The 14701-nt window shown below is 44.1% G+C and overlaps 1 protein-coding gene across 5 annotated transcripts in view; it reads left to right on the forward strand.

Moving 5' to 3' along the window:
* Positions 1-14701, forward strand: part of LOC135678388 (uncharacterized) — a 56643-nt gene that overhangs the window by 15105 nt on the left and 26837 nt on the right. For 4 of the 5 annotated variants that reach the window (XR_010514932.1, XR_010514934.1, XR_010514935.1 and 1 more), the window contains exons 6-9: positions 4633-4854; positions 5432-5559; positions 14244-14318; positions 14516-14587. Coding sequence is in view for 2 of the 5 variants with exons in the window: in XM_065191137.1 (XP_065047209.1) it covers positions 4633-4854; positions 5432-5559; positions 14244-14318; positions 14516-14587 (497 nt within the window). In the remaining 3 variants the exon portion in view is untranslated. The remainder of the gene's footprint in view (positions 1-4632; positions 4855-5431; positions 5560-14243; positions 14319-14515; positions 14588-14701) is intronic. The other variant, XM_065191144.1, reaches the window with a different exon arrangement.

The following is a 14701-nucleotide window of genomic DNA, read 5'->3' on the forward strand; positions in this document are numbered from 1 at the left end:
TTTTCTTCACAATCAGTAGATATGCCACCGTAATACTCCTCCGAGTCCACCTCCATTCTAACCGATTGCTTGATTTTTGGGTAGCCAAGTCCCTCTGGACTCGTCGTCGCTTCCTCGCCCCTTTCGACCCCCCCTGCTTCAACACCTTTGTGTTCTCCAAGCAGTCCGTTTGGTCGATGGAAAGACAGACTGCAACTCTCATGCATGGCCTCTGCCATCACGTTGTAGGGTTTGCACCGATTCTGTTCTCCTTAGCTTCCTTGGTAGCAACGTTCGCTTACTCGGCCTTTGTCCTCTGACTTGCCGGGCTCCCTTAAGCGAATATGAGCTCTGGAGCAGTCCAACTCTCCAGCTGCTTCGATCATACCTCTGCATGATCAAGTCCCTCCCATGGAACTCACTGGTACTTGCATTCGAACTTTTTCCCTTGGTGGAACACAACCCCCATATGCTGATGACCAAGGTTTTCATTCGATGCACGCACGGAAGACTCGCCTCTGCGGTACCATGGCCTTCACTTCTTGAATCCATAGCCCTTCTTGCCGTCGTGTTGTTCACCGAAGTGGAGCTTCCAGTAGCTCCCGATCATACCTCCATATGATCTAGACCCTCCCGGGACTAAGTCGTGTGTATCGCATTGCCACAAACTGTTCCACCACGATCCGCTGCACCATGTCGCCTCCTGGTGACATCTCCATTGCATTCTGATCCTTGTGGAATAAACTCGAATTGTGAACCCTCCATGTGTGGCCTCTGCCAATACATCGCAGGGTCTCTTCCACATTCGATTTTGTTCGCTCCTTTGGCAATCGACCTTCATCCCCTCATTCTTGGGTCACACCTAGATGAAGCACTGCTCTAGGACAGTCTGTCGCCTAGTAGCTCCCGAAGTCCACCGACTTCACTGTAATTTGTGCACCATTGTCTGGATTCTGGGCCTCTGCCCCTACCAGCACAATCTCCGCTGCGCACCGCTTCCTTCATGGCAACTTGAATGGCAACACTGTGGCATATTCTTCAAGAGTACTCGCCTCTGCGTCCTCTTGCCCCGTGCTAAGGCCTTCTGAACCCAACTTCGCCTCCGCAAATTGAGTCGCCTTAGTTCCTCCATCAAATGCTCCTCTGAGATAAGGTACATGTGTCCCGAAGCTCCCTACGTCTTTGGCACCATGCAAGATGAGTCCACTCCATTAGAATGAAGGACTCATGGAACAACATGATTCTACTCTTGCCTCTACAAGAGTTTATGTCCTTGACCTCTGTCTAAGGAAAGCACTGTGCCTCTGCTCTATGTTCCAACTTCTATGCTGGCTCCCTTCATGCGGCTTGGGTGCTTTGCCAAGTTACACCCAAGTTGCTCCGCTCCTCGTTTTTGCATTGAGTCGATGGTGGCCCTTGCGCCCACCATTCCACGGGTCAGCCCTCCCTTGAGTCCGATCTCCACATCGACTCCAAGTGTGCCTTCATTTAAGTTGCTTTGGGTCGCTCCCCCACTTGATCTCGCAATGCATCCACCAATGCATTCTCTCAAGCGAGATCATGCGACGCCTCCTCGCCGCTTGCTCAGTCCATCGAGCGTCGTGGAGTTGTTGTTTGTTGAGGTACTCCTCGTCAACATGTGAGGTTCGTCCCACATGATTCTCCCTCTGGAGAGCCGGGACTTATCCCTCCTGGATAACTATCCCGTTGGAGCAACATCTCTCTTCGTTTTGGAGACCACCTTCCCCTTGGACTACTCCGATCTGCTGAACAAACTGTGCATTGTTCTGCCTCCTGCAAACGCACTTGCTAGATTGCGACTCTCCGTCAATACAGTCCCCGCTGCACCCCTCAAGGCCTAGCAACATGCTGAACTCGTTGCACACTTCAGCCTCCTACGGACGTATCCTTCACATGCCGAAGAGAAAGTTTCAATGCTCCATGGCACCGAGCTTCGATCGCCTTGGGATGGCCACGAACATTCCATCGTCCGCATACAAGCCCATGCATGAGTACCAAATTCTTCAAGTTAGCAATTCCCCTCACCTCTGTGAGCTTTGCAGAACTCTTTTGGTCGTTGAGCAACTCATTCCTCCTTGGATGGTGTCATCCTTTACCAAGCGCCTCGCTTGTCTTGAGCACCATCAAGTATAGTTGTCAACGTTGAGCCGTAGCTCAAACTCAGCCATCCCAACCTTTGTGCGCTCTGCATTCTTCCAAGCTTGCCTGTTCCCGTGGTGCCTCTTGCGCGAAGGGTTGGCCATTCCTCTGAATGCCAATGTCAGATGCCCACTCCTCCGAGCGACAACTTTTCCCTACATCTCCATGCCCGTTTTCCCTCAAACGGTCGCGCGTGTGCTGACTGCCCTCAACGCAGCCCCGCTAGGTCCCCCACGTTTGCATTCTAAGTGTTTCTATGAATGCTTGTCCCGCTCTGATACCATCTGTCACGGACTTAGCTGGTTTTGCCTAAGTCGTGCGACACCCTTGCGTGTCCGTCCGCAAAGGTCAGCCTCCCCGAAGCCTCCCATTGTCCCTTAGGACCACCAAAAGAGAGAACGGGTTAGAGAGAACGCCTCAATTGGGATCCACAAGCAAACATCTCCGAAAAACACTTTATAGACAATGCAAATTACAAACAGACTTTACAAGCTCTGAACAGTGGCACAACAAAGGGTAAAATGGTCCATTACAGACCGAGAATCTCTCGCACGTGTCCACATGACACAACCTTTATTTACAAGCCTAAAGAGGCCACCAACCCAACTAAAATGGGACTATTAAACCTTCGGCCGTCCCTCTATATGCTGTACAAGGCATGAACATGCCAAAAGACACGGACATACATAAGCATTACATCAAACATCCTGTTTCGAAGTTTGTCCGTGACAGCTCGGTATACCGTACTATACCGGTACTGAGCCCAGGTCGAAATACCGGTATGGTACGGTATTGCGAACCTTGCCTCGTACCACTAACTATAATGCAAGAAAATATTGCTATTTTGTTGACATAGTTTGTCTCAGGGTTTGCCTTTTTGAGTACCAAACTTGTTTCAACAATCTGTTGGAATGATACGTAGTCTGTATCCGTGTATCTAACACACAGTATGCTGGTGCGTATCGATATTTCGATGAGGAAGAAAAAGAGGGTGAAGAGGACGGGGTGGTGGAGGAGTAGAGGAGGAAGGAGAAGAAAGAAGGGGAGGAGGAGAGGTGCAGTGGCAGCGTACATGGGAAACAGTGGCAGCGGCAGCGTCTAATAGGCAGCGCCGCTAGAGTATCGTGACAGTGAGGGTTGCGACATTGTACATCTAATTTGCATTTGTTTTCTTTTTTAATGCTGAAATGGACTGGGTGCACCACTTTTTGAATTTTTTGCTATTTTAATCAGATTGCCCGAAGCGGGGGTGGTTTGCATATCGGTCCATGCCCAGACTAAGGGGTGGTGGAGGAACAGAGGAGGAAGGAGAAGAAAGAAGGGGAGGAGGAGAAGTGCAGTGGCAGCATACATGGGAAACAGCAGCAGTGGCAGCGGCAAAGAGGCAGTGCTGCTACTGCATCGCGGCAGCGAGGGTTGTGGCATTGTACATCTAATTTGCATTTTTTTTCTTTTTTAACGCTGAAATGGACTGGGGTGCACCACTTTTCGATTTTTTTACTATTTTAATCAGATTGCCGAAGCGGGGGTGGTTCGCGTATTGGTCCATGCCCAGACTAGTACATACCACCCGTAACATACCGTTTTGGGCGGTACAGCAATCACTGGTTTGTATAATGATTTCAGATGGAAAATTGCTTGTTTGTGCAGTTCTTAAAAGAAAAAGTATGTTTTTATTCAATATAGGCTGTGAATGGGGATGACTAGTTTATTTTTATCAACAGTTATCTGATTCTTCCAATACAGATGCTGAACTGGGAGAAATTTTTTTTTTGTGAACTGTTATCTGAATTCTTGCATATTTGTGTTGATGTGATGTAAGAAACAACTTCAAACCATTCTTTGTGTTTGTATATATATTTTTTGTAACGAAAATTTCTTACAGATGGTTTAATATGGCTATTAGGGTATTAGGAAATTGTCTGTTGTATAAAGTCAAGCAACTATTATTGTTTAAGTTGTTTCATTGTTATTTTTCTGCAAGGCTTTTGATGTAGATTTAAGAGTCCTCTTTGGAGTATGATGGTAAGTTGGTGATCTAAATTGAGCTAAAAAAGAATAGTAACCATCTTTGCACGTTACGAACAGACTTGGATTCCTCTAAGGCAGTTCTTGTGAAGTATCAATATGTAATGGTATAATGGAACCAATACTTGTCCTGGTGTGTTTCTGTCAGATCATCTTCATGCTTTATCGCTGACACCATTTTGTTCTCCTAAGTGAGCTAGGTAAACTTGTAAAGTATATTGCTGAAGCATGTTGATTGTTTTAATTACACTATGCTATTATGCTGAGCTATGTTTTTCGAAAGCTATAAATGTCTTAAAGTTAGGATGACTCTTCCAATTGTCATCTGTATGATTAGGATATGTTTTTAATTCATGGATGTAATCTGATTCTCTGTTCCTTATTGTGTATGATTTACTGATTTACTTATTCTATGTTCATTTTAGTTAATTGTGATTTGATATTTTCACATATCCTTTCTTACAGAAGCATCTGAAATCCATCAACCAGTTAGTTCACAGGGTGAGAAAGCAAGTAAGATCAATATTTGGAAAGGAGATGCACACTCTTCATCGCTAGCTTCTTCCTACAGGAAAAGCATTGTGATGTGTTTACAAGGACGTGAAAAAGGTACTAGCTGGCTATCAACTTGTTGTCTGGGTGGCTATGCAGGAAGAAATCAGGAAAGATGGATCTCATTTCTTCAGGGTAAGTTTCTTGTTCATTTTTGTATTGGTAAAACTTATTTTCTTTTTAACATAGTTGAATCTACGGCTGAGAGGGACTGTGGTTTGGTATGTTACCAGCTCTACAGAGACAAATTATCCTTGTTTAGTCCATAGTGAACCTACTAGACATCAAGCTTTTTTGACCCATAACCAATGTGTTCCAACTAACGGGCTAGTCTGGGTGTTTTTGGTGGATTATCTTGGCATTCATCTCTGATACTATCTGGAATATAGTCACCCATCTCAAATTCAGTAGCTTTCACTTCCAATTGCAAGATAGAGGCATGATGGATATTTGATCTGACTTGCCGGTCAAGCTTGCATGATTGGAGCTTTACCTGTTGCACTGACTGTGATTTAGTTTGGTCATATAAACATTTTCAGTCAATAATTTGCTACTTGAATGAATTATCTATGTTTTGAGCTTATTTTGGTTGCTTCTCTCAGTTTTGTATCTTCTTCTCCTCTTTTTTGTGTGAAAATCTTAATTTAGAGAAGCTACTGGTTGTTGTCGTATCTTTTTGGCTTTATTTCTTGATTTTCCTGCTGGATGCAAGGTTGGAGGTCACTTGGTAAACAGTTTGAAGGGCCAGCAGTGTGGCTTAGCCGAAGAAACTGTTCATCATGGATTCCTACATGGTGTGCCTACACATCCAGTGTAGCTGTTGCTCAACCCAATGATAGGGTGGGTATATGTCTAGTACTTTCATTTATGACCATATATGGATTATTTTGTATTGCTTCCGTATGGGGTGTCTTAAACAGAAACAATATTTCCATCCTGTCACTTTGTAAATTAATTTTATTGTTTGTCTTCTTTGTTCTAGCTTCTTACTTGCCTGTGGCCAATAACATTTTCTTTTTGCTGATTCTTTCTACACAGTCTTGAGAAATCTTAAATTAATTTACTTTCTGGTTGCTTATATGCTTTCTGCACAGTTGCTTATCTGCTTCATCTATCTTTATTATGATATTTAGCAAAATATCCTAACCTTAAACTTTTTAGTTTTTAAACCTCTTTGAACTATAATCTAATAGTTTACTTATTGAAGTATTTGAATGTTTGCTTTCTTTTTTGCTCATTTTTTGGTTAAATATGCTTATATGAGCCACAATTTGGTAATGGATTGGTACAAATACTCTTAATTCTCTTGTGCAAATTTTTTGTTTGCATGTTCCTTTCTAATGAGGAATTTACTTATATTTTCTCTTTATGTTGGTAGTGATTTTTAGATTCTTTGGTTGTCAATAGGATCAGCTTTGCCATATGTCACTGAACTTTTTCTTCAACTTTTTATACTTGTCCAAATTATTAAATAATCTTAATTGGAGAGAGAAGTTTAGGGAAAAGGGTTGAGATGAGGGAAGGAAAAAAGGGATAGATGAAGGGAAAGAGGGTTGATGATGGCTAGTTTGTAGAGTGATAAGAGGATTGAACTGTAAGGAAAAGGGAATATATCTGTTAGGAGTGAAAAAGAGGTCTTGTCAGCCCTCTTTTACACCTTAAAAGAGATCCGTTGGGTCTCCTTTGAGGTCCAAAGATTTGCAGGATAGCTTACTGCCTGACCCATGTGTGAACAGTCTGTTTTGGGGTGGACACGTCTCAGTTTGCCCATGGACACTAAAATTATGGTGAATTATGTGGTTAAAAGCAAGGATTTAAATATGGATATGCACTAGATAGTAGCAGTAGCCTCTCCTCAATGGAGGAAACCTCATGCACCGGGTACGCCCTTGTTTTTACTAGATAATAGCAACCCTTTGGTCTCGTATATCACATCTACCAACATATAAAAAACTGAGGGGAGAGGGGAATCCTCTTGTTTTTCTCTACTGTAACTCGCATTTGGGCTTCTTCCTTTTTTTTCTTTCTTATTTTTTACCTCATGAGATAGGGTCAGAGGATGCCATGGTTGAAGCCCATTTCCTAAACTTATCTTTAGATTCATCCCATATTATAAAACATGGGATTATTTGTGTCTTCCCTTTATCGATTTGTCACGAACGATTGTCACGCACTCGCAACATCTTTGCTCAACGAACTGTTTGTCGCTTTCGCATGCTTGTACAGATGCTTGGCAGCATGTTTTGCCTTGGTTTTGTGTGTTTTTGTCGGAAAAATGTAAGCAAGAACAGTTCGCAACGCTACAATGTGATCGCTCATCACGCCGGGCAAAACTATCCCAAAATGGCTTTGTTTTCAGGTGCCACGACCTATTTTTTGTAAATTGCAGCCGATCGCGAAACGTCAGCCATCTCAGACCCTTGGAACCCCTCGAGTGGCACAAGTGTGGATGGGGCTTCGGGGTAGTGTTGGGCGTTGATTGGTATACACAAGTTCGCATGTTAACTTCATGGGAACTTGCCATCTCGCTCGACACCCGGTGAGCAGTCGTTTGTGGACTTACGATTATTCGTTTTGCCTTATAAGTCCCTGTTTTCTCATTCCTCTCTTGCACTCAGAGTGTTTTCTGAATTGCTTGTAAAGCTTCTCTCTTCGCGAGACGTCGGGACTTGTCCGCCTCTCGCTTTCGAACTAATCAACTTGCTCTTTTTACAGGTCCTACGAGACCTGAGCGAGGTTACAAATTGGTTGACCCTTTGCGGACGTATATCGTAAGGGTGCGTTATGACTTGAGCAATCCCAGCTAAGTTCGAGAAGTTGGCACAAGGGTGTTTCACGACTTAGGCAACTCCAGCTATGTTCGTGACTTTGCTGCAAGGGTGTCTCACGACTTAAGCAATTTTAGCTAAGTTGTGACATTATGGTATCAGAGCGGGCAAGCAATTTCGAGCAAACAATGAAGAAATTTTGTAATCTTACGATGACGAAGCATCGTGGTAAATCGAGCAAGATGGGGCAAGCCAGGCCATTGCCCGAAGCAATCGTAGGTGGGTTGCAATTGCAAACTCGCTCGTATGCTGTTAGAGTTGCTCAGGAGGAGCGCAGCAACGAAATGACGAGCGAGAAGTTGGCTATTCTCCGCAAGCGAAGGAGGCGCAATCTGGAGCAACAATCGGGAAAAAGAGCCATAAGGAGAGACAGCGACGGAGTTCTTGAAGCGAGTTTGGAGAAACTTCACCAAGGCCAACGAAGGCTTCTTGGGGTAGAGAGATCGTACGAAGAAGCTGGATCTCGGGTCGACAAGGTTGAGTCTCTGGTTGATGTTGTGGTGGAACAAAGACTCCGTGCAACATCTGCACGAAGTTGTGGTGGAACTCACTTCCAGAGTGATTGCTCACAAGGGCGCTAAATGCGGGAGGGAGCAACACCCATGTTGCGTCGCCACAAAACTTGAAGGCACCCGAGTTGCATTGCTACGGGGGTGCTAGGGATGCAAATGAGCTCGAGGATTTCTTGTTTGACATAGAACAATACTTATGAGCTACAAAGCCCGATTCTGAAGATACCAAAGTTTTGATAGCAACCATGTATTTGAATGGGGATGCAAAACTTTGATGGCAAACCTGTTAGGAGGAGATCCAACAAGGTCGGTGTCGAGTGGACATGTTGTCACACACTTAGCTGGTTTTGCCTTAAGGGCACCCGAGTTGCATTGCTACGGGGGTGCTAGGGATGCAAAGGAGCTCAAGAATTTTTTGTTCGATATGGAACAATACTTATGAGCTACAAAGCCCGATTATGAAGATACTAAAGTTTTGATAGCAACCATGTATCTGAATGGGGATGCAAAACTTTGATGGCGAACCTGTTAGGAGGAGATCCAACAAGGTCGGTGTCGAGTGGACATGTTGTCACACACTTAGTTGGTTTTGCCTTGAGGGCACCCGAGTTGCATTGCTACGGGGGTGCAAGGGATGCAAAGGAGCTCGAGAATTTCTTGTTCGACATGGAATAATGCTTATGAGCTACAAAGCCCGATTTTGAAGATACCAAAGTTTTGATAGCAACCATGTATCTGAATGAGGATGCAAAACTTTGATGGCGAACCTGTTGGGAGGAGATCCAACAAGGTCGGTGTCGAGTGGACATGTTGTCATACACTTAGCTGGTTTTGCCTGAGTCGTGCGGCACCCTTGCATGTTCGTCCGCAAAAGTCAGTCTCCCCGAAACCTCCTATGGTCCCTTAGGACTTACAAAAGAGAAACCGAGTTAGAGAAAGCGTCTCACTCAGGATCCACAATCAATCGTTTCGGTAAACACTTTATAATCAATGCAAGTTACAAACATACTTCACAAGTTCTGAACGGTTGCATAACAAAGGGTCCAAAATGGTCCACTACAGACTAAAATCGTCACAAGTGCTCACATACACAACCTTTGTTTGCAAGCCTAGGACAACCACCAAAACCAAGGAAAATGAGGCTATTAAGCCCACTGCCAGCCCTTTACATGCTGTGCAATGCATGAATAAAACTGGAAGACACGGACATACATGAGCATTACATCAAACATCCCGTTTACAGTTTTGTCCGTGACATTCTCCCCCACATACCCTTCTTTCGACGTCCTCGTCGAAGCCTTTGCAGACGTTGTATCTCCTTGCCTTTGCTGAGTCTTCAATCTTTTCCTTTTGTTGCAATGCGCTTCTCGACTCCCAGTTGGACTCCACCACTATTGCTAAGTAGTCGAACTTTGCTGAAATTGGTAGGACAGTTTAGGACAGTCCTAGACGAAGCATAGCTCTAGGACAGCCCGTTGCCTAGTAGCTCCTGAAGTCCATCGACTTTGCTTAAATTGGTGCACCATTGTTTGGATCCTGGGCCTTTGCCCCTACTAGCACAATCTCCGCTGTGCACCGCTCCCTTCGTGGTAACTTGAATGGCAGCACCGTGGCGTATTCTTCAAGAGTACCCGTCTCCATGTCCTCTTGCCTCGTGCCAATGCCGTCTCCATGTCCACTTGACAGTGAGGCTATTCATGGACCTGCTATGGTGGCAAACATTTTGAAGGAGTTCACAGATGTCATGTCGCCCGAGTTGTCAAAAACTCTACCACCACGCAGCGGGGTGGATCATCGTATCGAGCTGGAGCCGGGAGTGAAGCCTCCAGCGAGACCATCCTACCGCATGACCCCTCCAAAGTTGGCAGAGCTCAGGAAGTAGTTTGATGAACCGCTAAGCGATGGTCTCATCCGCAGTTCGAAAGCACCATTCGAAGCTCTAGTTCTTTTCCAAAAGAAATAAGATGGGAGCCTTCGATTATGTGTTGACTATTGAGCCCTAAATATGGTGACGGTGAAGAACAAATATCTCAACTCGCTCATCGTGGGTTTGTTCGACTAATTGGGCAAAGCAAAGTATTTCTTAAAACTCGACCTTTGGTTGGGGTACCGGTAGGTATGCATTGCTGAAGGCGATGAAGTGAATATTATCTATGTAACTAGGTGTGGAGTATTCGAGTTCTTGGTGATGCCAGTGATTTCAATAGGCGCTCGGGCGCTCGCCTAGGCGCTCGGGCGAGGCGAGGCGAGGCCCGAGCGCCTCGCTTCATGTCCAAGCGCCTCGCTTCAACGAGGTGCCGCCTAGGCGCTCGCCCGAGCCCAGGTGCCGGGCGCTTCGGGCGAGTGCCCGGGTTAAACCAGGCGACTGAACCGGTGTTTTATGTTTGGTTCGGTCTCCGGTGCTTTAGTTAGTTCAATCGAACCAACTAAATCACCGATAGGCTCCCTCTTACGATTTCCCCGACTTCCCCAACCCTAACACTCGCGATTTTACCGTCGAGATTTCTTCTCCGTTGTCGTTGCTCTCTACTGTCGCTGCCGCTGCCACAATCGTCGCTCATCGCAGTTGTCGTCGCTCGCCGCTCGCAGCTCCCGCTCCCACTCCCACTCCCACTCCCACTCCCGCTACCGCTCGCAGCTCCCGCTCCCACTCCCACTCCCGCTATCGCTCGCCGCTCCCGCTCCCGCTACCGCTATGGTTGCCTTAGCAGCCTCGGTCTTCTCACACTCTTCTCACTATACTGTTAACAGTATATTAACAGTATACTGCTAACTATATATTAATAATAGTATTTTTATTTATTAGATTAATAATATATTATTTTGATTTTAATACTATTAATTTTTATTTATTTAAAATTATTGTTAGGTTTCAGAATAAATGGCAAGTGTACAGAGCAACTCAATAGATTTGATGTAAAATTTTATTGTTTTGATTTTTGAGACTTTTTATTAATATGACATTGTGATTTTGTACTCGATTTTCTTAATTTAATAGCATATTTTTTATTTAAATAATTATATTAATTATATTATATATTTTTATATTTTAGCGCCTCGCTTCGCTCGGGCGAGCGCCTAGCGCCTCAGGCGTTTTTGGACCTTGGCGTCTTTTGGCGCCTAATGCTTTTTAAATCACTGGGTGATGCCTTTCGACTTAACTAACGGTCCAACCACATTCTGTACCCTCATGAACCAACTATTTAAGGAATATTTGGATAAGTTTGTGGATGTCTATTTGGATAACATCGTCGTTTATAGCCAAACGCTTGAGGAGCATGTCGAGCACTTTCGAACAAATTTCAAGGTCCTCAGGGAGAACACTTTGTTCGTGAAAAAGGAGAAGTGCTACTTTGCTCAAACAAAGATTTTGTTCTTGGGGTATCGAATCGGTGACGGTTCCATTTGGATGGATAAATTAAAGGTGCAAGTTGTGGCGGAATAGCGAACACCTAAGGTGCTGGAGCTGAGATCCTTCCTTGGTTTCGTCAACTATTATTGATGCTTTATAGTTTGGTATTCGAAGCGTGTAGCTCCATTGACAGAGTTGCTGAAGAAGGAGCAGCCTTGGCGATGGTTTGTCAAATGCGAAGCGACATTCCAAGATATAAAGGTTGCTGTGTTGGAAGAATCGGTAATTAAATCTTAAATTGCCAAACTATGGGAAGCCCTTTGAAGTCTATATAGATGCTTCGTACTTCATTATTGGAGGAGTACTTATGTAGGAGGGTCACTCGATGGCCTACGAGAGCCGCAAGCTTAATGATACCGAATGGCGGTATCCGATGCACGAGAAGGAGATGACATTGGTGGTCCACTATCTACGAGTTTGACAACACCACTATCTACGAGAAGGACGGACAACATCACTTCGAGTTACTTCCAAACTCAAAAGAAACTCTTGTCAAAGCAAGCACAATGGTAGGACCTCCTAGCTGAGTTTGATATGTCATTTGAGTACAAGCCTGAAAGAGCAAATGTCGTGGTCGATGCATTGAGTCGGAAAGTGGAGCTGGTGAACGCTATGCAGTTGGAAGGCGGAGGCCAAGCATGTCAGTTAACTTCCTTTCCAGAATCAAGGATGGACCACACAGTGATCCCTATGCAGTAACCCTGATGCAACTAATTAAAGAAGGTAAGACATGATGATTTTGAGTCTAGGAGAGACTCGTCTACACTAAAGGGAATAGTGTTTATGTTTCTCGAGTGGACAATTCGAGGTATGAACTCTTGAGAGAGTGTCATGATTCCCTTTGGGCTGGACATCCTGGTATTTACTAACCATTGGCTCTCGTAGTGAGGGCCTTCTATTGGCCGAAGATGGGGACTGATGTAGAGGAGTATGTTCGAACGTGTGCCTTACTTGCCAACAAGATAAGGTAGAGCAGCGGAAGCCGATCGGAGCCGTTGCTTGTACTAGAAAGGCCGTGAGAGAGTATTTCCTTGGACTTCATATCAAGCTTGTCGGCAATAGGGGGACTCAGATCGATACACATGGTGGTCGATCGATTTTTGAAGTATGCAATATTCAATGCTGCACCCCTACACTGTTCAGCAGAGGAGGCGGCTAAGTTGATGAGAAAGAATGTGGTAAAGTGTTGGGGAGTCCCGCACAATATCATCAGTGATCGAGATGCTCGGTTTTTGGGGCGATTCTGGACCGAGCTATTCAAATTGCTAGGGTCCAAATTATACTTCTCCATAAGTCTCCAACCCTAGAGGATGGCCAAACTGAAAGAATAAATTCGCTCATTGAGCAATATTTTCGGCACTACGTGAGTGCCAACCAACGGGATTGGGTGAAGCTATTGGACATTGCCCAATTCTCCTACAACTTGCCGTGGAGCTTTACGTTCAATAAGAGCCCCTTCGAGATCATTACGGGATAGCAACCATCGACTCCTCACACCTTAGCAATCGGGTATCCCGGGAGTAGTTCGTCAGCATATCACTTTGCAAAGGAATGACATCGAAATGCTGATATTGTGTGGGCTTATTTGAAGAAGGCAGCCAAAAATATGAAAAAGTGGACATACTTGGGAAGGCGATCACAGGAGTTTAAGGTTGGCAACATGGTGTTGGTGAAGCTCCAACCATCATCACTTAAGTTCTTTAGGCAAAAAGTGCACAAGGGATTAGTATGCAAGTACGAAGGATCCTTCTTTATTATCAACAGGGAACTTGATGGGAACTTGCCATCGCGCCCGACACTCGGTGAATAGTCGTTTGTGAACATGTGATTGTTCGTTTTGTCTTCTAAAGTCTTTGTTTTCTCCTTTCTCTCTTGCACTCAAAGTGTTTGCTAAATTGCTTGTAAAGCTTCCCTTTTCGCGAGATGTCGGGACTTGTCCGCTACTCACTTTTGAATTAATCAGCTTGCTCTTTTTACAGGTCCTACGGGACCTGGGCGATGTTGAAAATTGACTGACCCTTTGTGGATGCATATTGCAAGAGTGCATTATGAATTAGGCAATCCCAGCTAAGTCCGAGAAATTGGCATAAGGGTGCTTCATGACTTAGGCAACTTCAGCTAAGTCCGTGACTTTGCCGCAAGGGTGCCTTACGACTTGAGCAATTCCAGTTAAGTCCGTGACAGAATGGTAAGGGACGGTTCATGTACCAGTCCATAGGAGATTGGTGAGTGATGCATGGTTTGGAATGCTACGAGTGATATTTTAATCGTTGCTTGAGAACACTTGTTGATTGCAAGGCATGCTTCTTTTTAGAATTCATAGCTGAACTTGCTGCGTATGATCAACTAACTGTCATTATAGTAAAACTATTGTGCATCATTGCACATCTAACAACAAGTCTATCCTCTTACTTCTTTTCCAGTTGCATTTGACTTGTTCATTTTCACATGTTAGCACATAACTGCAGAGGTGCAAAACCCTTTGGTCTTCTGGTTTACGGGATCTAACATTATTTGCTAGATTTTCTTTTTCAGTTGCTCAACAAAAATCACAGTTTGTTGACATTTTGGCTTCTATACATTTTTATGACCTGTCATTTAGGATAACATGTATCGAGTATCTTCTGCTGAATGAAATATTTGGCTGGAGTATGTTAGTTGTTATTTACCTTGTCTTTCATTTCAAATTTTTTTGGCCTTTTCTGCATGATATTTTTAAGAAGCTATTTACCTAGCACCTAATTGTAGTTTTACTGTCATATTGGCTTTTAGCAAGGCATCCAAAAGGTTCTTGATGTAAGATTTCACCCAGAAGGGCTGCCTCAACTGGTGTGTAGTTCTAATCAGGTCAGTGTTTCACTTGATACCGATGACTGCCCTTAGAGCAGTGTTTTTTTGCAAATTTTAGCTAATGTTCGATACAATTTATCTTAGATGTAGAGTTATTTATTCTGGTCAACCTATACACCACTGTTTGTTGTCGTTTTCTAAACACATACCAAATTTGAGCTGGGTGTTTTTTTTGCCTTTCTTCTTCTGATCAGGCTCCTAATGAGTTACTACTCTATAACCTTCTTTCTGGAAAGGCAGTGCAACTTAGTGGTCATAATTGTCAGGTAACATGATAATTGTGATTCAGTTTGATTTAGTTGTAGAGTGTTCTCTTGAATTGTATAAATTAATACCGTGAAAAAGTGATATTTCATTTTATACTGTGATAATTCTTCTGA

This window comes from Musa acuminata, chromosome BXJ1-1, assembly GCF_036884655.1.
Source record: "Musa acuminata AAA Group cultivar baxijiao chromosome BXJ1-1, Cavendish_Baxijiao_AAA, whole genome shotgun sequence".
NCBI classification, from domain to species: Eukaryota; Viridiplantae; Streptophyta; class Magnoliopsida; order Zingiberales; family Musaceae; genus Musa; species Musa acuminata.